The 25853-nt window shown below is 41.7% G+C and overlaps 1 protein-coding gene across 2 annotated transcripts in view; it reads left to right on the forward strand.

Annotated features, from left to right (window-relative positions):
- The window catches only part of LOC122714861 (nephrin-like), a 107609-nt gene that overhangs the window by 44793 nt on the left and 36963 nt on the right, over positions 1–25853 (forward strand). For both annotated transcript variants that reach the window (XM_043936591.1, XM_043936592.1), the window contains exons 5-7: positions 8370–8480; positions 16299–16526; positions 23710–23861. In XM_043936591.1, coding sequence (XP_043792526.1) covers positions 8370–8480; positions 16299–16526; positions 23710–23861 — 491 coding nt within the window. The remainder of the gene's footprint in view (positions 1–8369; positions 8481–16298; positions 16527–23709; positions 23862–25853) is intronic.

The raw sequence follows: 25853 nt of genomic DNA on the forward strand, positions 1-25853 counted from the left end.
ATATATATATATATATATATATATATAAAATTTTCTCTCCTACGTTATTCACGCCCTATCGACCGCGAGATAAATCGTTAACGTTGGATATAATCGTTGGAATGTTTGAAAGCCACGAAGCTCGGAAGCTCGATGTCGGGGGCCATCGCCGAGATATTCAAACAACCGAATTAAACAAAGCGAGTCTCGACTCTGCTCGGTTGCACCGTTCGTTAGAATCGTTCCCCCGGGATTACGCAAATATTTCCCCTCTGCCTCATTGGTTTTTCTCCTTCCCTTCCACGCTTCTTCCAACCTCGACGTTCCACCATTTGTTTTCGTACATCGAACTCGAGCTCCTTTTATGCGCGCGCGTTTACCTTCGCTCTACCCGCAAAACTATGTATATATATGTGTATGTGTATATGTGTGTACATGTACTCGTGTTAAACGAGACAAAACGGACGCGCTCGCTTTTTCTTTTTTTCTATTTTCGAACTATCGCCAACATCGATACATCACCGAGGCAAACCGTTACCTCGAAACCTTCCATTTCCTCAAAAAAAAAATGTATATATATATACTTTGTAATTACTCTTCTATTCTCTCTCTCTTTCTCTCTCTCTCTCCTGTACAAGATATACCTTTCGATTACCGGGGATTTTGGTCATCGTTGAATTATATGTATATATTACGTTTCATTGTAGATCGAAAAACTGGTATCTTTTTTTTTTACGCCTCTTCGATATTTCGGAGAGATGGTTGCGCCTTCATAAAAATCATTTCGAAAGTTCTTCGCGAAATGTATCACGCTCGGCCAATAAAACGCTATATCGGCATTGTCTTCCGATATACACGTTTTATAGATCGTAATTTCGGGCTGGCATTTTTCCTCGGCCATTTTCGCTATTACGTACGACTCTTGTACGGAATAAAATTTTTGGAAAATAGAAACGTATGGGAATCGATGTTTCGAGGATTATTAGATTATCCTATCGTGTATAAAATTTTCACCTCTTTATAATAGAGGAAGAAAATTCGGACGATAATATTCGACTACGACTTTCTCTTCTGCGTAGTTTCGTTCGATCACATGAATTTCAATTCGAGACGTTTCGAGACGTTTCTTAGTTCCTCTCATCCAACCGGGGAAACAATGAAATCTTCCCAATTTTGCCGGTGTAAAAATCTACGTACGTAAATAACGTTGCGAGGCGAAACGAGATTCGTTGCCGAGATGAAAAATTGGATCGTTACTGGGTCGAGTCGTGACTCGGTGTGAGTTATCGTTGGTGTCGGAAGGTTGTTCGAGGAAAATGAGAAATTCAATTGGCGCAACGAACCGCGAATCACCATCTGGAGTACACACACATATATATACATATATATATATATTCGATATCGTCAACCGGCTCGTATCGAGTCCAAGTTAATGGTTTTTATACCGGCCTCGTAAACCTCGTGTATTTCCGCGAACGGAACAAACCGACCAACCGTCGATCGTTAGAACACCCTCTGTAAAAGTAAAATTATATTATCCTTACTCGTGTTAATCACGTCCCTGCGTAAATAAATTTTGACACGAATCGACGAAACGAAAGTCTCTTTAACGAAAGTCCTCGATCTGAATATTTTGAATTAATCTTTATTTACATTGCGATTTTTTTTTTCTTTTCCTTAGTAAGTGCGTCCGACTCTTAAGTTTATCGCATCTCTGCGTAAATAAATTTTGACACGAATCGACGAAACGAAAGTCTTTAACGAAAGTCCTCGATCTGAATATTTTAAATTAATCTTTATTTACATTGCAATTTTTTTTTCCTTAATAAGTGCGTCCGATTCTTAAGTTGGATACGAATAAACGAAGGAATTACACGATCGGTGTTTTTCTAACAGGCACATATTTTAAATTATTCTTTCTTATTTACGATCTCTTTTTTTTTCTTTTTTCCTTAGAATACGAAAAATATTTGATGAATCGTTCGCGCGCAAATCGGATTCTACGTCCGACTCTTAAGTTGGAATATTTTTTTGAACGGATCTAGATTTTGAATCAATTTTTATTCGCATTGCGACGATCTTTTTTTCTTTTTTCCTTAGAATAGGAAAAATATTTGATGAATCGTTCGCGTGCAAATCGGATTCTACGTCCTCTTATTGTATAAGTTGAACACGAAGGAATATTTTTTCGAACGGATATAGATTTTGAATTAATCTTTATTCGCATTGCGACGATCCCTTCTTTCCTTCTTTTTTTTTTTCCTTAACGAACGAAGAGATTGCAGGATCGGTGTTTCCAACGGACGCGGATAGGCGCAAATCGGCGTGGAACACGCGGCTATTATCTCGGAAACGTAGGTAGGATGGATCTGATGGTTGGTGGAACGTTGCAACGTGAACATTCTCCGTGAGAAGGGGAAAAAGCGGCGTTCCTTGGCTCGATGTCGCTTTTGTTTTTTGCATCTGTGTCGAGAGCCTCTTCTGTGCCGCGGTTGTGCCGTGCGAAAAAGAACGGAAAGAAAGAAAGAAAGATGAAAAAGTAGGCGAAGCTCGCCATCTTCGAAAGCGGAAGAAGCATTTCGCGCGGGATTGAGAATTCAAAGCGGTCGGATAATCCGTTCACCGGCATTTATTTTTATTTCTCTCTCTCTCTCTCTCTTTCGCTCTCTCTATCAGCCATATCTCCTCTTCTCGTCTCTCTCGTTGATCGCACCGAGAGGATAGGAAGTTGCGCGGAATGCCGCCTCCGCCGCTTCACGAGTGCTCGTGCCAGCTGAGAAATTCCCCTTTCCAACAAGAATCCACAAAGAAGAAGAAAACCGAAAGAACGTTGGCGGAAAAGTAATGGTTCGCGCAAGCTCCGCACACAAATGCGGCTGTATACACCAACTTCCGAGATCCTCTTTCGAAAAACGGAAGAGACGAGAAGGGAAGGAACTCTTTTTTTTCCCCTTCTTTCCCTCCGAGAGGAATTCTATCTCTTTTCCAAACATCTTGACCGAACCCTTTTGTCCTTCCATCCCCATTTCCATTTTCTCCTTCCTTCTTATCATTTTTTTTTCAAAAAATGTTTTCCACACGCGTTCCATTCCTCTTCTCGAAACCGAAAATTATTTCCGATTTATACAACCATTCGAGAGAGGAACGGCAAACCATCACTTTTTCCAAGGTTACTTTTCCCCTTCCCTTCCTTTAGTCTGTCCTTTTCATTCTCGACGATTGCTCGTCGAACGTCGGACGTTGAGGAGAAGGGATGGACGAAGAGGGAGGAGGGAGAGAGAGGTGGCACGAAACAAGGGGAAACGAAGGGAGGAGTGGGGAAAAGAGAAGCTCTCCCGTTTCCAGATCTTTCTCGATTCGTTTCTTCCTCGGTCACGTTCTCCTCCCGAATCCCTCCGTTCGAAAACATCCAATTTCCGCGGAAAACTGCGAAACTGCCACGCGGCGGTTTTCCATTCAACGCCTCGATCCCCAATTCACGCGAATTTCCCTCGCGCCAATTTTACTTAAAAAAATTTCGAAAAGGAATTGAGTTCGAGGATGAACGCCATATTCGAGAAGGGGATCCCTCTTCTTCCCGCATACGAGAACGGCAACACCGCACGAAGTTTCGAACATCCGTCCTGTTTATTTTCGCAGAAAGTTAATTACCTTTCTGCAAAACGTGCTCGATCGCGCTTGTTGGATAGGCGCGACTAGAGATAGAGATAGAGATAGATAGAGAGAGAGACTTTGGAACTTGGCTCCCTCGTTTAACGATCGCTTTAACGAGCTTTTGAATTTCGCTGCGGTGTATCGAGAAGAGGATGGGGACTGTCAACTACGATTCACATTTGTCGTTTCACATTTCTTCCATTGTATCTCTCTGAAACGGAAGACGATCGAGGATAACGATCTTTGAAAATCTCTGAGAAGAAGAAATACGAGTGTTTCAAATCTTCTTCTTTCGAAAAGCTCGTCGGAGGGAGGGGGGAGGATAAGAAACACGAGAAACATCGTGACAAATTTCGAAACGTTAGAAAAATTTAAGAATATTCTCTCTCTCTCTCTCCCCCTCTCTCTCAGAGAGGAACAGTTCAGCCAACAGGAAAACGAGGACAAATGGAAATCGTGTAAATCTTATTTACATATTTATACGAAGCTTTTATACAGTGGCAAAGAAAATGGCTCTTGAATTTTGTTTCTCTCGATGTCGTTTCTTAAATGCATTTTATAGTGAGATACATGGTAACTACTTTGGCGTGGAATACATATATATATATATATATGTGTGTGTATATGTGTATTTGGAAGAGGCGAGCGAAAAACAAAGAGCGCGGACGACACGTATTACGTGGGTGGACAGAAGAAAGTGGAAATTCCGGGACAAAAAGACGGGAAAAGGACAAAGGATGCAGCCACGTTAAATAATTTGTCCACCTCTCCCCCTCCTTCTCCTCCTCCCTCGCGTGAAATTGTACGTGTTTTTTGTCGGCCCAGTCTTGACTCTTGGAAAATTATTAATTCTACCGGAAACTGGAATGTCGCGTCCCCTCGGTCTTGATAAATAATTCCATCGGCGCGACATCGAGGGTGGATGGACGGGCATCCAGACGGCAAAAGGCGTCCCGACGCTGGAAGGCTTAACGGTTATACGATTCGAGAGGATGAACTCTAGGAAAGCATAATTTGCGCAACGGTCCTTTCCATTTCAGAATTCCACCTCTCTCTCTCTCTCTCTCTTTCGAATTCTCTGAACTCTCTCTAGACAAGTTTCTTTAATTAAGAGGCTCGCTTGAATTAATCCTGAGTAATAGTAAAAAAAAAAAACTAGTACAAGGATTTACGAAACAACGCGAGCGAATGGATAATCGCTTTATCTCGGATTATTTATTATACAAAGTCTCTTTGGAGTATTTCTATCCGTATTTCGAGCTCGAATATTTCCCGCGGAACGATACGTCCAAAACGTCGTGAACTTGAAATCCGCGGTAAGATAACTTTTCCCTCCCGTTCGAGGAACAGAAATTCTCTCCTCGAGCGTGTATCGTGAATTCGAAACGAGCGCTCGATTATATCGGTATTTCAGAATATCTCGGATCCGACGAAACTCGGTTGGTAAAGAAGGGAAGGAGTGGAACCCTCTTGTCGCGAGGGTTACGGGCGAAAGGAAAAAAAAAAAAAATCCAACGGAATTCGGATTCGAGGAATACGTGAGGTGCATGCATGCATGCATGCATGCATGCGCATCCTCGACGTGACGTAACATTTCGAGAAACGAACACGTGTTCCGAGACACAATTTTCCTAAAATTTTTAACGATAATCGTGTATAACGCACACGACGCTCGAGTCACGAAGAGGAGTGGCTGTGCACACACGTGCACCTGCTTACGTACACACGTCCCCGTGGAAAAAATATAATTCGTCGCCAGAAACGTTCGATACATAGATATTCCGCGTGCCAAATGCAAAAAATATTCTTAGCCTGGCGGACCAATCCTCTCGTCGCCCGTCCCCTTCTTTCTCCCGCGACTAACCCGATTGGCCCACTTCTCGTTTGTTGCTCACGTGCCGTCGCCCAACGTGAACGGAAAACGGGTAAGTGTTTGTCGGTTGGGTGATACATAATAAGTTGAGAAAGAGATTGGGTGGAGGGAAGGTTGAAGCGCAAGCGATTTTAATTGGGTAGAACGAGGAAGCAAATTTGGCGGAGAAAGTAAAGATAATCGGATTAACGAGATATGGATTAATTTCTCCTCCTCCCTCTCCTCCGAATCTGCAAGGTCTCTCGTGTAATTTCCTCGTTTTTGGCCGAATTCATGGTCGATGAATCGGGTCTCGGCTAGGGAGATACTCGTTCCAAAACGTTGCAAGGGTGAGCGTGGCCAATGGGATTAGCTAACTAGCGGCAAGATAGACCAATTCTATGGAAAGAGAGAGAGAGAGAGAGAGAGAGTTTAGGAAAAGATTAGAACACGAGTAGAGAGTAATATTCTCCAATAATGTATCGATTCAACGATATTTCGAGGGAAAATTATTCTTGTACGTAGCAGGAAAGAGAGAGAGAGAGAGAGAGAGAGAGAGAGAGAGAGAGAGAGAGAGAGAGAGACAGACACAGATAAATCTCAGAGCGATCGAAATAAAAATTTCGTTGAACTGCTGTTCGTTTGGTAGAAATATGGTGGAAACATTCGTTGGGGATGAAAAAAAAAAATTTGTCTTTATTACCATAACTGGTATCGAATCGGTCCAGTGTTATACGTATACAACACATGTATGCGTATCGTGTTCAGCTTCCCGTCAATTCGGACTCTCGCTATATTTAATCGATACGCGAAAACGTAGGGGGAGGAGAGGAAAAAAAAAAAAAAAGGAAGATGGCAAGCAATCGTTCGTAACGCGAGCGATAAAAATACCGTTCCGAAAATATGGGTAACGGTATAGCCAATGTTCGTAATTCCTGAAATATCGGGAGCATTTTACGCGACGTTCTCGATAATACTTTTCCCGGATGATACTATTTTTATCGTTATTATATAATAATTCACAAATATACCGGTGCAATTTTTCGGTGATAAAGATTCCCGACGATGGATCAACCCGTTTCCGGGATAAATCGGCTGGAAGCCAACAACCGACGAATTCAAATCGTCAAATCCAAGACGGGTTGTCAAATCCAACATTGATTGTAACATTTTTCCAACCACCATTTTTCCAAGTAAAGACGAGAAATGGAAATAATAAAAAAAAAAGGGGGGGATCGCGACTTGACGATAACAACGGAAAGAGAGAGAGAAAAAGAAAGTTCGAGCATGAAAAAATCGTCGCACATCGTGTAAAAGATCAAGGAAATTCGGTTCGAATTTGGATTTGCAACGAGTCCACGTCCGTTGCGAGAAGGAAGAAAGTGTATGCTTAGTGGGAACCGATAGCGGATAGGGGAGCATGGCACAAATGATGCATCGCGGATGAGGAAGATAGCTATACGTGCCCGATTATATCTATATATATATATTTCTCTGTAGCCGGTATATTGTCGATGCATTGTACGCAACCTCAGTCGGTATGTACGAGCGGATATTCGTTCGCACGGAGATGGACAAACACGCACGGGTGAACAAATGCCGGTTGGATGGCTGGCATGGAACGACAGCTCGATGATACGTAACGCGGTTACGTATCGTTTCGACACGTTCCAAGAGAAACGAGAAGCGTCGAGACGCAAGAACTCGATAATTTCGTTTTTTCCTCTCTCGAGCCAATAAACTTCCTTCCATTTTCCACGGATCATTTTCGCTTCCAATCTCAGTTGCTCGGCCGGTAAAATCGTTTCTTTTTTTACGAGATCCCAGCTAGAAATTTTCGAGTCACTTTCGAAATTCGCCCGACTTTTTCAGAGAGGTTATTCGCGATTTGAGGGGAGTGATTGGCAGATATATATATATATAAATCGAAATCAGGTAAGTAGTCCATAGGGTATTTAGTCGTGGGATTAGCAAGTCGTGACTTCTTATCTCTCGAAGGCCACGCGTTTAAACGTAACTCCGCCGCGATATAAAAGTTTACGATCGAAATTCGCCGGAGGGGATTCGATACACGTATAAAAGCGAGAGAGAAAGAGAGATCGCCGCTTCCATCCTTTACGACCTTTCCTTCCGACGAGACAAGATTCGTCCTCGTGACTCATGTCTTCCGCCACGAGTCGGTTAGAATTTCCGTAAAAGTTTTCCAGAGGTTGGTTGGTTGGCCGAGCTTCGCATACGTTATCCCTTGCTCCATTCACCTTTCACCTTTCGTGCAAAGGATTCGGGAAAGGATTCGCGACGCGCTCTTCCTCCTTTGGAAAACACACGCGTAAATCGTACCATCCTCCGGCAAACCTTTACCTTGGCAAACAACGTGGAGAAAGCTTTTTGGGATGGGGCTGCACGCGCGTTTTCGATCTCGTACGATCTTCAAAGAAAGCCGGGTAAGAATCGATTACTGTAAAATTTGTCGGGGAGAAGGACGAGGAGGAGGAGGAAGAGACGAAATTCAGAAACGAAAAATTGAGCGTTCACCTCGAAACGATAAAAATGATGTTTTTCTTAGGGACGATTTGGGGCGAGATGGAAGAATGACCGGTTCGATGAGAATTCTAAAACAAAATGGCTCGAAAAGAAGGGAAGGAGAGAGGGAGGAAACGCGCTATAAAAGATCGGCGAATGGGGGGTATTAGCGCGCTCCTCAGGCCATCCATAGCGTAATCTCGGTCTACGATTACGACCTACATCTTGTACGCCTTAAGAAATCGTTTCTTCCCCTTCGTTGCCTCCTCCCCCCGAATTATCCGTGCAACTTCGATTCTATTCGAGTTTCGATCGAACCGTTCCGGTTCGTCCTTCTCCATTCTTTTTCTTCTTCTTTCAGTGCCACCGGCCAAGCCGATCATTTACGACGCGAAAAGGAGAGATATGAGCAAACTTCTCGAGGCCTATCCAGAAGGAGCGGATCTGTTTCTCGTGTGCGAGGTTCATGGAGGTAAGCGGTTGATAAATTAAAATTAAAATATTATCGTGAGCAAAGAAGAAGAAAAAAAAGATAGTGTGCGCGATCTGTCTAATTTGTAACACCTGCTACGAGAGAAAAATAATAAATAGTGTCTGGCGATTAATTTTAACTCTTTTTTTAACTCGCTCCAGATCTTTTTCGCTCGAACATGTCGAAAAATCATTGACAAATCATCGTGTGAATTTCTAATGCGAAATAATTTCTTAAAATTTAATTTACAAAAAAAATTTATTGATAATTTATGGAACGATTTAAATTAAAACAGAACTGTTCGAAATTGAAGTTTTAAATGCTTCTTAAAAAAATTTATTGAAAAATTTCTCAACTATTGAAAATAGTTATCGATTAATTCTCTATGTCTATAACTTAATTGTTGGACGTTACATCGGAACAATTATTCTTTATACATTTGAAAATTAACTCTTTGTACTCCACGAATCAATAACTTCACGCGATTTCCTGCATCCGAATTTCTTAGCTAATTTAAAATAATTTCACGCATAAATTAACGTGTAAAACTTATATTCTAATATTTTATGTGTCTTTACGTACGAAGAAAGAAAATTTGTCGAATATTAAAGTCCTTATATTACATTTCTATTTTCCTTCTCTTTATCGTCGATTTTTTAACGAATAGAAATAATTTCGTTATTCAATAACGAAAAAATCTTGAACTAATATCCCAATAATATGCTCTTATTGTCATTTACTTCTATTATTCTTATTTTCTATTCATTCTATATTCTTCTAATACTACATCTCTATTTTCATCGCTATTTTCTTTCCCTCTATCGTCGATTTCTTAACGAATAGAAATAATTTCGTTATATATTATAACGAAAATTCGTTATTCAAATTACATTATTCAAACTCATCTTCGCTCCAACTAATTTCATTACCGTATGCTTACAAAACTCGAAAACTTTGAAAATAATATTTCTATTCCCAGTGACCGTTAAACTCGGTCACATTGAAAGTGTAATTCGATCCGCGATGTAGAGATAAAAAAAGTCTAACCGTTCGACGGTTATTCCACGCTTCTCAAGGTTACACGTGAAGAGCCTTAGGAATTTATTCTATATGAATATATATGTTGACTGGGCAGTGAAAACAACAAATAAAATGTAAATAAAATGAAAATGTAAATAAATAGCTGAATAAATATATATTAATTAATCGCGCGTATCTGTTTGTAAAATATTTGAAATATATGTATCGAAAAACAAATAAATATCAACTATGAAATTAGTGGTGTTGCTGACAACGCTTTCAATAATAAAACCACAAATAAAATTATTTCACTGAACTTTAAATTCTATAACACGATATTTAAAAAAAAAAAAATCAAACGTAACAAACATCGTCGTTCGAATCGATCCTAATGTTTGAGAGAAAGCCACTCGAGGGTTAAAAAGTCTTCCTCTTTAATAACACGAGAGGTATAACGGATCGGCCGCCAGAAATTGCTTCCGCCTGATTAGACGGATGAATTATTATAATAGCGGATCGTTTGTTACGCGAAAAGCTTGTTGCTTCGCCTCTTGTCCCTTCTCCACATCCGTCATACTCGATCAAACTCTTTTCGACGACGACGACGAGGACAGTTTCAAAACTGGGCGAGGAAGAGAAGGAGGATTGGTAGTTTCTTCGGCTTCTCTCTCTCTCCGGAAAAACTCGTTTCTCCGGAAGCGAGGAAATTTAATAGAGGGAGCGGGAAGAAAACTCCAACTCTCGTCTCGTCTCCTTGGGTTTCGTCGATACGTCGATCGAAAGAAGCCCAGCTTTGCGATAGATAAGACAGAACGAGATACGAATATCGGGCCGTGTTTAAATTGAGTTTCACGCGGTTATGTCGTGGAGGCGCGTGGAATTATCCTCTGTGGGGGGAGGAGGAAGAGGAGAAGAGGAGGAGGCATAAGAAAAAAAAGAGGAACGAGAGGTGGTTTTTCGCATACGCGTACTTTCGGAATTCTTGCGCGTCGGACGAAAAATCCCATTTCCTTGAATACCGCGGGTAACATTGGCGCGGGGCCAATCCCATTTACAGCCGGCGTTCGCTTATTCGAAGTAAATACAAAATGAAATAGGGAGGAGGAGGAGAAGGAGGAGGGAAAGACTCGTCGAAGAGTCCAGCGCGATTTTTCCACGACTTCTCGCCTGATAGGTGTCGCGTCGCCCGACCGGATCCCCTGGATCCGCGCCAATTTCAATCTTCGACCGCCGCCATTTCCCTGCGATGCGGACGGTCGCGCGACTTTCAAAGAATCAAAATCGTCCGTTCCAGGTTGATCACTTCACCATCGAGAAAGAATGAACGCGAAAAAAGAAAAAAAAGAAGAGAGAACAAAAATCGAACGCTTAATTGTTCGAATAATTCGACGGCCATCGATTCCCCCTCCCCCTCTCCATCATGATCGGTTCTCGTGGAAATGTAATAAAAGTTGAAAGCACCCTTGAACGTTGATACATGGAACGTAAAAAAAAAAAAAAAAAAAAAAAAGAAAAATGTATTTTTTCGCGAATTATACTTGATCGACGAAGTAAACTTTTTTGAGAGGTTTTTCCGAACGGGCGAAAATTTCGACAAAAATTTTCCCCCTCGCTGGGAAAACGTTTAATATTTCATTATCGCATTTTTATCTTATCGGGAAAAAATTAACTTCGAGTTGAAAACTTTCCTCCCTCCCTCCCTTGATTCGACGAGAGGGAATTTTTTCTATCCTTCCCAAGGTCCTCGAAAAGGATTGCCACGATTCGTGGAGAGCGGCCGTCTCCGTTTCCACTCTCTTCCTCCGGATCACTGATCTGTCACTCGACGGAAGAAAAAACGACGGAAAAAAAAATTTTCAACTCGGCCCAACAACTTTTCTCCCTCCCCGTGACCCGTCCAGGTGGAGTGGATGGTAGCAACTCTGTCGACGAGGAAGCGAGAGGAGACGCAACTTTCGATAAATTTGTATTTTCTTCCTCCTCGTCCCCGGAACTCGGCACGAAATTCCGGTATTCCGGTTCCACGATTCAAACTCTTGGCTGTTTACGCTAAGACTCTCCCTTGCTCAGAAGAGGAAGAAGGGGAAGAAGAGGAGGAAGAAATTGCTGATCCCGTAAGGAGTCGAAAAACCTACGTCTTCTCGATCGACCGTGAACGAGCTTCCGTTTCCTATGCTATTTCGTACGAAATTATTTACGTACGTATTTGCACCGTTCGACCATTCTTCCTGGAAGGAGTATAGGAAGGAAGTTCGCTTCGACGTTGTTATAACGGGGGGATGAATGATTCGCAAACGTTTCTCGATTTTTTCTGGCCACGAGGATATAATCTAGAATATAGAGAACATAAAGAGTGTTATTCTACTTTAATCCTGATATACGTCATCCGCACAACGCGAATAATAGATTAGGTATAATAAATACTTTCCTGTGTTAAATGTAATCGATTCGATGCGAAGCCGGAGAACGGTATGAATGTCAAAATAAACGAAAAAAATATAGCTTTTAAACTATTGAAGGAAACTGGAACTATTGAAGGAAAATGGAAAATGATTGAAGACGTTGAAAATAGTGAGAGTGCAAAAGTTAAAAAGATAAAACAAAGTTTTTAATCGAAGGGGATAAAATGGATAGAAAGAATATTAGATAAGCGATTACTCGGCATAAGAACAACTCCGCGAAGAATGTGTATTCACGTTGGCGTGGAGAAGCACAGGGATCGTTCCGGCCACGAGTTTAAATCAGTTGGATGAACTTGAACGTCGACCCGTTCCACCGTTTCTTTCGTTGCCCGACCCCGCGACCGAGAATCCCTTTCGAACGAAGGAACGGGGGAAACCAAGCATCCGTCGTGTCGAGAAAAATATTTTGTCGAAAACTTTTGGCGGAATAGTCGAAAAAATTTTTTTTTCTTTTTTCCTTTCTTTTTGTAAGTCGTATGTAAACGAACAAAGGAGAAAAACAGAGAGAAAGAGAGAGAGAGAGAGAGAGAGAGAGAGAGAGAGAGAGAGAGAGAGAGAGAGAGAGAGAGAGAGAGAGAGAAAAGAGAAATCAACGAGGCGTAGTTGAATTTCAAAAATTCCGTGTTTCCGAGTTCGTTTTCTCCTGCACTGTGCCTCGGTTTTTGCAGGAGAAACCGAGAGGATCGCGTCTCCGGATCTCTTTCCGGGAAATTCACGGGGAGCAAAAGGGATCGGAATTTTGGAATTTTATAAACCCCAGAGAGCTACCAAGATTCTTTTCGTGGCTCCTCGTCTTATCCGCGGGAGGGAAACGCAGAGGAGGGAGAGAATGGAAATCGAAACGTTCTCGAAACCGTTCTTTCCTTCGAATGAATGCTCGAATCGAAATTTCTCTATCCCCCGTGCGAAACGATATTTTAACCATTTTGCCACTTTCAACAACTCCACACGATTTTCAGTAGCCGTTAACCGTAACTTTCTTACTAGATAATGATTTCACGCGCGAATTAACGTGTAAAATATTTTTATATTCCAATATTTTGTGTATGTTTACGAAGAAAATTTATCGAATGTTAAAATCTGTATTCTTATCTTTATTCATTCATATATTCTTTTTATATCACATCTCTATTTTCCTTCTCTTTATCATCAATTTCTTAACGAATAGAAATAATTTCGTTATTGTTCTCACATTCACGTTCTATTATTTTTATTTTTCACCTTATACTATTTTCTTTCTCTTTATTTTCATCGCTACTTTCCGTCCCTCTATCGTCGATTTTTTAACGAATAGAAATAATTTCATTATTCAATAGCGAAAAGTCAAACTCATCTTAACTAATTTCACCCATATTCTATGTTTACAAAACTTGAAAACTTCGAAAATAATATTTCTATTCCCACTGACTCGGTTAAACTCGGACCAACACTGAAAGTGTAATTTGATCCGCGATGTAATTTGAGATAAAAAGTCTAACCGTTCGACGGTATGTTATTCCACGCTTCGCAAGGTTACACGTAGAGAGCTTATGAATCTATTCTATATAAATAAATATTGAATCGATTCAAGTGCTGATTTTTGAGATGAGATTTCGCAAGAATAGATCGATAAACGAACGAGATTCGAGTCAAAGGTGCAAGGTGAGAATGAATCATTAAAGCTTCGAGAAAACGGGAAGATTTCGCCTCGTTTATAACAAGTAAAACCTTTGGAAAACGCGAATGAAATTCATCGTGTATCGCGCAACTGTTGTCTTTAGTCTTTTCCCGTAATCCTCGCCCGCATTGTTGCAAACACGTCGCCGTGAAAGTAATTTTACAGGGTGAAGCGTTTTGTGTTTTAAAACGCGACTCGCGGCTACATTCCATTCCCCGTGCTCGCCGTGTTTCTCCTCTCCATTGTTTCCCCCGTTCTTTACTCTTCCGCCTTTTTTAAGCCCTTTCCCCTCGCTCGTAAAACCGAAAGAACAGACAAACTGAAAGAAATTCTAGCAATTTAGAACGAAGAAGCGAAGAAGCTCGATTGAACTTTCCCACGAGATAATTCTAATAGTTCGTATTGAGAATCGAAATTGTGGACTACCACGCGTAGTCCATTTCTCTTCTAAACGAAATCATCTCGCACGAATGTAACGGTGGAGAAAATTCGCTAAAATTCGTAAAACTCTATTCTGCCATATTCCTTCTCCTCGAGGCACGCCATTATTAGGACCGAGTCGTACTCAACTTCACGAAGTATATATATATATATATATCTCATCCATGATACCAGGTGGAAGCTAGGAGAGCAATAAAGATCCCCCTCTCACTTCCACCTTTTCCACTTCCACTCTCAGGGATACAGCAATGAAATAATTCCCCGCCAGTAGCGGGGAAAGTTGAGAGCGTGTCACACTCATCCTCGATTTTCTCCCTCTCTCCTTCCAACACTAGTCTGTCTAACCCTCTTCTCTCCCCGACCAACATAACTTCCTCTCCCGACCAACTTGTTGTTTCGGCCCTCGTGCATGCCCATCATCCGCGCCGAAAAAAAGAAAAGAAAGAAAAAGAAACACACGCGTTGCACAAACAGAATCCTCCATCTTGAAACCACGCATTCACAATGCGGCGTATACAAATCGAATAACAATGACACTTGGCAGGTTTTTCTTTTTCAGAATTCAAGAATGGAAATAAATTCACACAAGCGACATGATTCTGTAAATAATAATCCTGTAGGGAAATCCAATTTCTTTGGGAAAATTTAATTGTTAGAAGTTTCATAGGTAAATTGAAAGCCAGTCGTCGGAAAATTGTGTGGTTGTACCACAATCGTGAGCTATCGTAATAGGTATTAAGATGGCGTCGTGCGATCCTTATATCGGTTTTCCAAGAAAAGACAAATTTACGCGAGTAATTAACCGTGGGAATTAGGTCTGTGGCGCGCAAACGGTACATCGGGACCAATAAATTGACGAGCAGACGTCGGGCCGAGTCTACACCGAGATCGGCCGAATAAGACAAGCGAGCGACGTGATTGACGACTGCCATCTTCTCTCTCTCTCTCTCTCTCTCTCTCTCTCTCTCTCTCTATCTCCCCTCTCCTTGTCTCTCAATACGTCGCTCACTCGGATTAGTCGGGCAGCTCGAGTTCAACTGACGAACGGTCGGCCTTTGTTTCGTTTACTTACGTCTCTCGAGGACGTAACCTACAAGTTCTGGCTGGATTACACTGGCTTGTTTCGAGAAATCTCGAGTTTTGTCCCGAGTTTCGTTACCGCACTCTTCTTTTTAAGATAAATTGGATGTGTAAAGGGCTCGCACAAGACTTGAATTTCGCGCCATTCGTGCGGTAAAGTGTTGCCAACGAAAGAGAAAAAAAGGACAGCGTGACAGGTTTCTCGAACGAAATCATGTTTGATGAGGCTAGTTTTCATCTTGATGGATCGGTTAATCGATGAAAATTGTGTCACGATGGCGCAAAATCCACGAGTGAGATCGTTGAAAAACAAATGCATCCACAACACAGTGTCGTTGTTTAAGTGGGATGCATGCTAATGGTGCTCGCTATCGTGACGTGATAATCCAGTTTTTCTGTCTGCCGTGCGATTTAACGTCGTTGGACTTTTTTCTTTGAGGTTTTTTCAATGTCCAAGGTTTATACCGACGATTACCACGTCTCGAAGGAGGAAATTGAGCCACGTTTATGGTGATGGAAAATTTCAACAAAAGAGCGCGTATGCAAAGCTGTGAAGGCCATTTACCCGATATGCTATTTATGGATCAATAAAAAATTTACAATTTTCGATTATAAACCTGTGTTTTCTGTAATCGAAATTACTTCTTACGTGAATTTTGGGACACGAAGAAAAATAATAGACAAGATTATTCCAATCGTGCTCGTCGATAATATTTCCCTCGAAAATTATTTAATTATCTCGTAAACGCTTTCCACTTACGCTTTTCCGTTCCGTAAACGTTCCTCCCGGATAAACAGAGAATATAACCTATCGTTTCCTCGTAAAGGGAAGAAACGATACTCCCTTTTGGCCAAAGTACACGATCTATCTATCGTATCGATGAAATTGGAACTTGGGAAAAACAAAAGGGAAGATTCTGAAAACAATATGGAAATCGCCGTTTCAAAGAAAATAATTTTAATAAACGATTCTCTGAACTTTTCGTACCCGTACGTTTTTTCATCGTACGTTGGCAAATTTCGTTTCTTGCCCACAGTTTCGTCCGGGCAAAGATTAAGGCAATTAAGCGATTCGAGCAGAAGACAGGAATCGGGCAAATTGAGCACCGGTCGTTTTAACCACGATTTCTAAGATGGTTTCTTGTCTGTTCGATTTAGGTAAACCTAGGCCCCGGGTCACGTGGCTGCTGGAGTCGCAGACAATCGATGCGCCGTCGGAGATTCGGGAGAGCCAAGGGCCAGGAGGCGAAGCCAACGTCGTGACCATAAGCAACGTGACGCTGAAGGGTCTCACGAGGAGTCACTACCACGCCAAATTGTTGTGCAAGGCGAACAATACTCATTTAGCGCCGCCCCCCACCACTGCCGTCGTCATCGAGCTTCACAGTGAGTCCTCCCCGCTCGTTTACGAAATACACCTTAATGTTTATTAATTTACATCGATCGACGAAGAGAAGGAAAAAAATCAGAGACAATTGAATCCATAAAAGAATCCAAGAAAGATTTTCCACGTGAAAAGAAAAAAGAGAAAAGAAAAAAGGAAAAAAAAAAGCAAAAAAAAAAGAACAAGGTAGACAATTTGTCCCTTCATCGAGCCGTGAAAGCCAACTCGGTTATGTTAATGAAACGATCAATAATTAACGAAGCTAATTACCCGTGATGCAGGAGAGATCGCTCCGCTCTGAAACTCTACTACCGTTTGACCCACCGCCAGATTTCGTTGTACTCGTTCACCCGAGACACGCCTATCCACGCGAGACCCACACTGCATTTCCCCTCCTCCTCTCTCTCTCTCTCTCTCTCTCTCTCTCTCTCTCTCTCTCTCTCTCTGTCTCTCTCTCTCCTCGTCTTTTTCCTCGAAATGTCGCGTGGAACAAAAAAAAAAAAACGACGAGCAACATTTCTTCTTCTCTTTTTCGAGATATTTCACGTTACAGGATTATATATCGTATCGCGTAAACGTGGAATAATTTAATCTTCGACGAGGATGATTCAGGGCCGGAAATGAACGAATTCCTTGCCTGGGGAATATCGATGGAGAGAGAAAGGGGGTTAGGTTAGATCTGGACGAGATGAAATTGAAACATTTTTGAAAAAAACGATTACAACTGGAGAGGAAGGTGAAAGGGGAGGGCGATACGTAGGTTCGACAACGGGCGCGGAATCACGGTTGAAAGGCAATCAGAACTTCGAAACTGTCGTTAATAAACGTTACATTTGGAAACCGTGGCCGCGTCCACCGCCGATATTCCATTCAATTTTATGGAATGCGCGCGCGCGGCATCGAATCGTTCCACAGATTTTTATCGAAATACCTTTCCTTTCGAAATTGTTGTAACCGTTCGTGTCGATGCAACGCCGTAAGATTGATAAAAATATTGACGAAAAGAGGAACTTGTTTTCCTATCGTTTGAATAAATGTTGTCGAAACTCGAGGATAAAGAAAAGTATGGAGGGGGGAAGAAAAAAGGAAGGAAAGTACACGCCTCTATTCGAAGTTATATCGTCGACGTTTGACGTTATTAAACTCGTTTTTTCGGATCGTTTCGCGATATCGACCTCGTCCCTCTTGCCCCCCCCCTTTCGCTCGAAATTTCCACCAGGGTCCAATCGACCGTTTCTCCTTCCGAATTCGAAGTCACCGCACCGTCCGATTCCAATTCCAATCCTCGAACACGTCCAATATAAGCGAAAATCGAGATCATCGTCACTTGTATCGATTAAATATTCCACGAAGATCGCAAGTGTCGGTCGAAATTGTTAGATCGTCGCGAAATAGCCGTTTCTTTCAGTGGGAAGAAAAACAATATATTTTTGTATCAAAAATTTCGGTTGCAGCTTCTCCAGCGTCGAATATTTTATTTTTTTAAAAGCAAATAGCGAAACTGAAAGTGATAATCGATTGGTAAACTATCAGGTTTTTAATCGATTTCAGAATTATTCTCTCTGCGTAACGATGGTTTCGATATTTGTTCAGAATTCTCTTGGTCGACGTCCAACTATCGTCCAATTATCGTCGCACGTTATAATTCTATTCGAAAGCACACTTTTGATCCTCCGTTGGAGATAAAGTTCTAAAAGAGATAAAGTCCACGTATATAATAAATTCTTCTCGAAAAACATGTAAATTAAATATTAATATAAAAGTGGAGAAAAGTGTGTTGATCAAAATATAGGTTAAGGTTAAGATCGTACAGCATAATATAATATTAATATCTTGGAGGAGATGATTCATCCCGCGAGAAATTCTCCACAAACGGACAACAAACAACAACAACAAGTTACGAGTCGAATTCGTTCGATGCGAGGGGTGAAGAGAGATCGAAACCGGTAATTCCGAAGCCGAGTGATGTAAAAGAGCCTCTTGGGAAATATTGTTCGGGAGAGGGAAGAGAAAGAGAAATGGAAAGGGAGAAATTTTTCACTTTCGCTTCTTTTCTTTCCTTTCCCTTCTTTTACCTTCCAGGAGATCCAGAGTTTCACGGATCGAACGCTCGTGAAAACATTTTTAAGGGGAATAATCGTCAAGTCTCCTCGAAGAAGAAACGGAGAGTTGAATCTCTCGAGAAGCGATATTAACACACCGATCTCCAAACTACTTCCTATTATCCTTCCTCGACATCCCTTTCGAGTCCAATTCGAATCATCTATATATATACATCGACGTCCTCTCCTCGGTAATCGATTCCTCGGACGCGAGTCGCCCCTTCAACTCTCATCCCATAAACCGTAAACGCGAACCGTGACGAGAGAAATCGATTAATCGAGAAAATTTATGCAAAGGTATAATAAAGATCAAGTTCGAGTGAAATTTTTCCCTTCTCTTTCCGTTTAAATTTATTTCTCCGTGGAATTCGAAGAGCGATTAATTAATTTTTTAAAGATCGGTCGAAATCGGTTTCGATCTGTATCTACTTGAAAGTGTAAGTTAACGAAAGAAGCGAATCGATCCTCGTTTATTTTTTCATCAACGTGTAAAAATTATTCACGTATCGTTTGATCGAGTTGAAAATTATTATCGTTTTTCAATAATATTTCACTAAGGTGGAAATTAGAATTTATTCGCGTAAGAAGCGTGTCGATCAATTGCTTAATCAGGAGGATCGCGAAATTAGCCGCCGCCGATCGACAATTTTATTATTCTTTCGCGTGAAAGGCAGCAGAAAGGTAGGAAATAAGCGTCCCTCTCTCCCTCTTTTTCTCTCCGCCTCTGTTAATCTCAGACTAATTGGAGGCGTATTCGACGAAACGTATACGTCGAATAATTGGAGGATTCTCGATCTGTACGGTTGAAATTGTAACGAGGCGAACGTCCCTTCTTCCTTCTCGACCAAAAAATGCATCCACCTTCGAGTTCCGCCATCATTTGCATCGTATACATCTGCATATTTCTGAATTATTGAAAATATCTCGATATAAGGATTCGAAATCTCGAGCGACGTTCCTCCTCGCGTTTGCCCGTTTCGTGAAACGATTCGCCAATTATATAATACGTAGAAGAAAGAAAGAGCGAAGACCGAGAGAACGAACGGCCTATTAAACCAGGAGGACATTTTCTCGGAACTGTTCATTTTCATTAGCGCATTGTGGAACCAGAGGGAACGTCGTTAACAAGTGGATAAATCTCGCGTTTCCACTTATCTCCATTACGAAAGAAATCAGATTCGGCAAAAAATCGATTCTCCTCTTCCCTATCCGCTAATTAGTAAGAAAACTAACGAACCCCTCTTTCCGTATGAAATTCACTCCAAGTTCGTTAACCTTTTCGTTTCAGTGTTAATGAAAAGGATAAGTGTAACCCAAGAATCGAACGATCCCCGTTGACGGATCGTCGATGATCATCCACGAATTTTTCTTTCCCCTTTGTTCCTTTTTTCCCTCAATATTCGTCAACGATAATGACGATGAAAACCAATGATGAGAGAAAAAAGAGGAGGAAAAGTTGAACGCTTGATCGCGTGTTGAACGAAACGAAACGAAACGAAACGAAACGAAACATTTCGGGACGTTTGTAAATCCTCCTTCTCCTTCTCCTCTTCGAAAAGTCGCGCAACCGCGTAACCGCGTATACGATTCTCTTCCCGAGTTACTTTTCGAGGACTGGAGCAACTAAGAACGGAAGGATTTCGACCATTCTCGGGACGAATAAACTTCGGCCGTCGTAAATCTTCGCCTCTAATAACCAAACTTACGCCAACCTAATAACTTTCCTCTCCTCCGCGTGGGACGACGGTTGGGAGAAACGCTCGTTTCCAAACGCGACAACGGAATCCTCGGAATTTGCAGAATTCGAACGATTATTTCGCTCCGTTTACAAGCGGCGAACAACTTCGGTTATATACGATATTCCCTTGATGTTAATGCTCTGCAAATAAATTCTTCCCTCTTCTTTTTTTCCCCCAAATTGAAGATTTTATCACGTAAATCAGATACAGGATTACCTGATTGTTCCAGTCAATTCTTCTTATCTTCCTCCAACTCACGGTCGTCGAACTTTCTCGATGCACGATCCTCGTCTTACGAATTAAAATTTCCAGCTTTCAATCTTTGTTACGATTTTTCGCACGTTCCGTAAGATACAAGATTTTTCGCACGTTCTCTCCCAGTGCCGCGCACAAACCATTTCAGCTTTGACGGCCGATCTCTTAAACTGGAACGGAAAAAACAAACAGTAACCCGAATGACACTTATCGCTCGAAATTGTTGCGTAGGACTGGAAACTATTAGAGCGCTCGTCGCGACTCTTTTTGAAAACAAAATAACGTTCTTTCAGATGGCGCCACCAACGGTAAAGTAATTCGGTAAGAAGTGACGGGGAAGGAACTTATTCGCACACCTGATATTTCCACTGCTCGCAAAAAAAAAAAACAGAGAACAAAGATCGATGGAAGTTTAGCGAAATCTGCTCGAAAATTCTTGCGGCCGGAAAAAAAAAGAAAAAGAGGAAAAAAAGGAATCTCTGAAGGAGATTGGAGTACCCTCGGTGCGAACGATACGAGCTGCGGTTTTTCCAATGATATCGCGGTGGGTCTCGGTAAAATTTCACTTAAGTCGGCAATTCGCAGGATCGCCGCGCACGGGCCGCTCTCTAATATTCCAGACTTAATCTACAAACGAGCCATTTAAACTTCTCTCCAATTCCTTTTCTCCCCTATATTTCCTCCTCCTCCTCCTCGTTCTTTTTCCAACAACCGCTCGTTCCTCCATCCTCCACGGTGCATTAGACGCATTATTCCCTCGTCAGTAATAAGCCCACGAACCGTGGAACATATTAAAACGCATAAATACAGCGTGTGCAACGCGTTGAAATAAAGTGTCGTGGCGTACGCGTGCTGCTCCCGAATTTCCTATCCTTGTCCGATTTCCTTTTTTCACCTCTCTCTTTCTCTCTCTCTCTTTTTCCTCCTCTTCCTCGCGTTCGTGCCACAAAGAATTTTCGGATGAATTTAAAACGAGAATTACAGGCTGGGGCTTCGCAGAGAAAAATGTAAAGATTATCTCGTAGTTGAAGCGAGGATATTAAAACGAAGAGAGAGAGAGAGAGAGAGTTTCTGTACGCCTCGACGACATGAATTTTGATTTACAAATTAAATTTCTACCTCGCCCCCAACTTCCACCGACACTAATTTTCCGCCTGTTTTTGTTTTTTTTCCCCCCTTCTGCGACTTCTAATTATACCCCCAACGTTCCTTTCTTCTCACTCCTCTCCATTCTTCTCCCCTATTATTTCGCCTATTTTTCCAACCTATTTCATCCCAATCTGTTCATCTTTCTCCTCGCTCGTTTCCTCAAAATATATTATACTCGCTGCGAAATGATGTTTCATCGATCGACGAAGAAAGCAAAGTTTTTCCATCGAAAATTTTTCTTTGTACGCGATTTTAAATTGATTTTTACGTCGACAAGGTGGAAGAGAGAGAAAGAGAGAGTAATCAGCGGTCGGTTTTGGTTTAATTTCCGACCAGACGGGTGTGAAACGAGGAAACTTTTCGTTTGGACGGGGGCACGAAGCGTTTCGTGGAACAAACAACGCGTGTCAGGATCAGTAAGTGCATCAAAATCGTACGTCCGACGGAGGGGGAACAAAAAAAAAAGTTGTCGCCGCGTCCGCCTGACTCTGACACAGTTTTCAAACTGGGCTCGGAGTGACGGCCCCTCCGCACAACGCCGTTCCTTCCCTTCTTCCTTTCTCCCCGCCCCTTTTTTGCCCCGCCTCGAGGAAAATCTCGCCAAAATTCTCTCTCTCTCTTCAAAATAAAAATAAATTTCCCAAAACTTGCAAATGAAAAAATTAACTAACCAACACGACAAATATATCTATCCTTCTATCCCCATCATAACCTTGATCATACCTCATATAAATAGATCTGAAACTATATATCGTTGATATATCGTTGAATTTAAAAATTATATGGTATTTTATATCGCTAAGAGAGAACTATATCGGTAAGATTTTACGCGATATATATATATATATATATATATATATATATATATCGTTGAATTTAAAGATTATATGATATTTTATATCGGTATAAGAAAAGGAGAGAGAGAGAGAGAGAGAGGGGAAAAGAAGGAAAGAGGATACTGTGGTAGAGAAGAGGAAGTAACGATGATTATATTCAGCGGGAGAGGCAGGTCGCGGTGGTAAATTTCCCGTCTACCGGAAGGGAAGTTTCGCGTGGGAATCGGTGGAAAAGTTGGAAAATCTTTTCGCCTCCTTTCCCTTCCCCCCCTTCCCCCTCCTCCCGTATTTATCTACTGTCCGCGGAAGTGGAAAGAAGTTGCGATCAAAATCTTTCTAACGAGAGGCGGAACCGAAAGTTTTCGAAGCCAAGGAGACCGTGGTGGAGTCGCTGCGATCGTTAATCGACCACCGCTTAAAAGATTCGAAGATTTCGTGGGAGGAGGAGGGGAGGAGGGGGAGAGGCGGCGCGAAGGGGCAGGCAGTTGAACAATGGCGGATAATTACAGGCCGGTAACGAGGAATGGCCTACGACGGTTCTCCGCCGGAGCCGCGCTTTTCAACCCGTTTAATTAATGCCCGCCTATTTTTCCGTTTCCAACCCGTTTCCCGACCGCGGCCGCGATCCCGTCGTCTAATTAATAACGCGTCAAGACGCTCGACGCTCGAAAAGACGCGAGCCCGATGTCGACTCGATCCAAACTCGTGTTTTTTTTTTCTTTTTTTTTTCACGTTTGTTTTCGTGAAATCGTTTCTCCGGATTCTTATGAAAAAAAAAATCCTCCGCGTTATCTTCGACTCGCCATTTTCCTTTCTGCGTTCTTCGTGATCTTTCGTTGTCGAAAGTTTTTTTTCGAGGGATCTCGTTTAAAATAAATAACGTAACTCGTTTTTTTCGTCACTTTATTCGCAAGATTAAAGAAGAAAAGAAAGAAAGAAAGAAAAGAAATCGGAGAAAGGTATCATCACCGTTCGGGATTAAAAGGGGGAAATTATCTTGCATCTCTCGTCGAAATTTTTTAATCTAAGTTTTGTTTCGTTAGGGAGGGGAGGGAGGGGAGAAAGGAGAGAAACTCTGATCGATATCTACTCGGATACTTGCAGTGAAACCATTGAAAGTTGAAATTACGAAAAGGGACGAGATTCTCTTGGCGGGGAAGAAATACGAAACTAGATGTCAGAGCACGGGATCGAAGCCGCCTGCCGTTTTAACCTGGTGGAAGGCCTCCAAGCAGCTCAAGAGGACGATCAGAAACGTGAGTACAGAATTGTGTGTATCTCTTTTCCTTAAAAAAAAGAAAATTATACCCGTAGTTAACCTAACTTTTCCGATCCACTTGAACCGAAAAGAGGGAGATGATAGGTGATAAATTATTAAAACGGAAGAATGAAACGATCCCTCGAATGGAATGCGGATGGAATGAAAATAACTACGTCTCGTCGATAACGATATTTCGTTCTAACGATACAGAAGGAGAAGGAGAATAAAGTTTGGACGACAAGGCGTAAAAAAGATCTCTAAAAATAAATTCTCTCCTCTAGGCATCTCCCCCCCTCCCCCTTATTCATTCCCCTTTTACATTGCCTCCATCTATCTTGTTTCTATCTTCTCTCGAATCTCGCTATCTTCGTATACCTTCCCCCTCCCTGCCACGGTTCCATCGACATTCCAATTTATCTCCCCTCCACTCCACTTACAACGACATTAGAAACGTCCTCCTCGCCGTCTTAAATGGAAGGAGGAGGAGGAGGAGGAGGAGGGAGGGAGGGGAAAATATGACTCGATATGGGGGAAGGGAGTTTTAAATTGATTACACGACCAGGTTAACACCGCTTAACATCCCCTCGCCCCTTTATCCACCTAACCTAACCTAACCTTATCGGGTTTGGGATACGTCGGAATGCGATCGCGCAACAGTTGAAACGAGGCCAATCCCGTGGTATCCGTTTAACGATTATCGTCCAACGAACCTTTTCCTTTTTCCCTTATCTCACGATAATCCTCTCTGCTCATCGTGACAGCAGATGTAAGATTTCCCTCTCTCTTTTTTATCTTTTTTTTCTTGGTTCTATCCCTTTGCCTCGAAAACCTTCGTTTTCCTCTTCGTCTAGATAGAGAAGAAAGAAAGGGGGGAGGCCTCGCGCCATTGAAACTTTCAACGATCGAGCAAAGATCGGTCGTTTGGTCATTGTTTCGATAAAATTAACCCTCCTTTCTTCCTCCCTCCCTCCCTCACGGCGACAGGTTGATTAAATTCCCGGATTTCCGGTTACAAGGGGGAAAGAGTGTGTAACGATATCGGGTCGGGGCAGTTTGCAGTTTATTGGAATGATTGGAGCGTCAAACGATATCGTATATCTCTTGCCCATATCCGCTTACATAACGATTCAATAACCGGAAACTGTAGCCTCGATTGCAAGATTGGATACACTATTGTGGGACAGAAAAAAAAAAAAAAAAAAAAAGTTTATGATGCCTCTCTTTTTCGTTTTTTTTTTTTTTTTTTTTATTTCTTTTTTGATCCTCGCTTCCCCCCTCCATTATCGGTTCAAATTTTCGAACACTTGAGTGGGACACTTGTTGTGACGCGATCAGAAAAGTATGATCTCACGTATGATGGATCGTTGTATTTTTATCAAATATCGTCGATATATTTGAGGCTTCGTTCAAGCATCGAACGAAATTTTTCACTTCTTTCTTTCGTGTTATTTCGAATAACACGAGAATGTTAATTCGAATATTAATTTCTCGACGATTCTCGTTGATAAAAACACATCGAAAACTTGGAAAGCTTGGAAGAAAGGACGTCGAAGGATGGTAGTCAAAAAAATTTCGCCTGTTCACCGGGAGGCGCGAAAGGGAAAAATATGAGAGGCATCAAAAAAGAAAAAAAAAATAAACGAAAAAGAGAGGCATCACAAACCTTTTTTTTTTTTTTTTTCCGTCCCACAATAATATATATATATAGCGTAACCCTCTCCATCTCCATATCTTACGAATTAATCTTTCTTAAAATTCCTCTCGAGCCCGTAATCTCTCCTTCCTTCGATCACTCTCGAAACAATCTTAACTTCTCCTCTCTTCGATCTCTTCGGTTCCTTCGCGATTCCATCCTCATTCGATCGATGTGTGATCGCCGATCGAAGTTACGGAGAGGTAAGGCGAATTCGAGATTTCGAAGAATCTGGAAAAATAGAAGATGAGTTTGATGTAAAAAAAAAAAAAAAAAAAAAAAAAAAAAAAAAAA

The sequence above is a fragment of the Apis laboriosa genome, unplaced genomic scaffold (genome assembly GCF_014066325.1).
Source record: "Apis laboriosa isolate Shangri-la unplaced genomic scaffold, ASM1406632v1 scaffold34_cov151, whole genome shotgun sequence".
Classification (NCBI taxonomy): Eukaryota; Metazoa; Arthropoda; class Insecta; order Hymenoptera; family Apidae; genus Apis; species Apis laboriosa.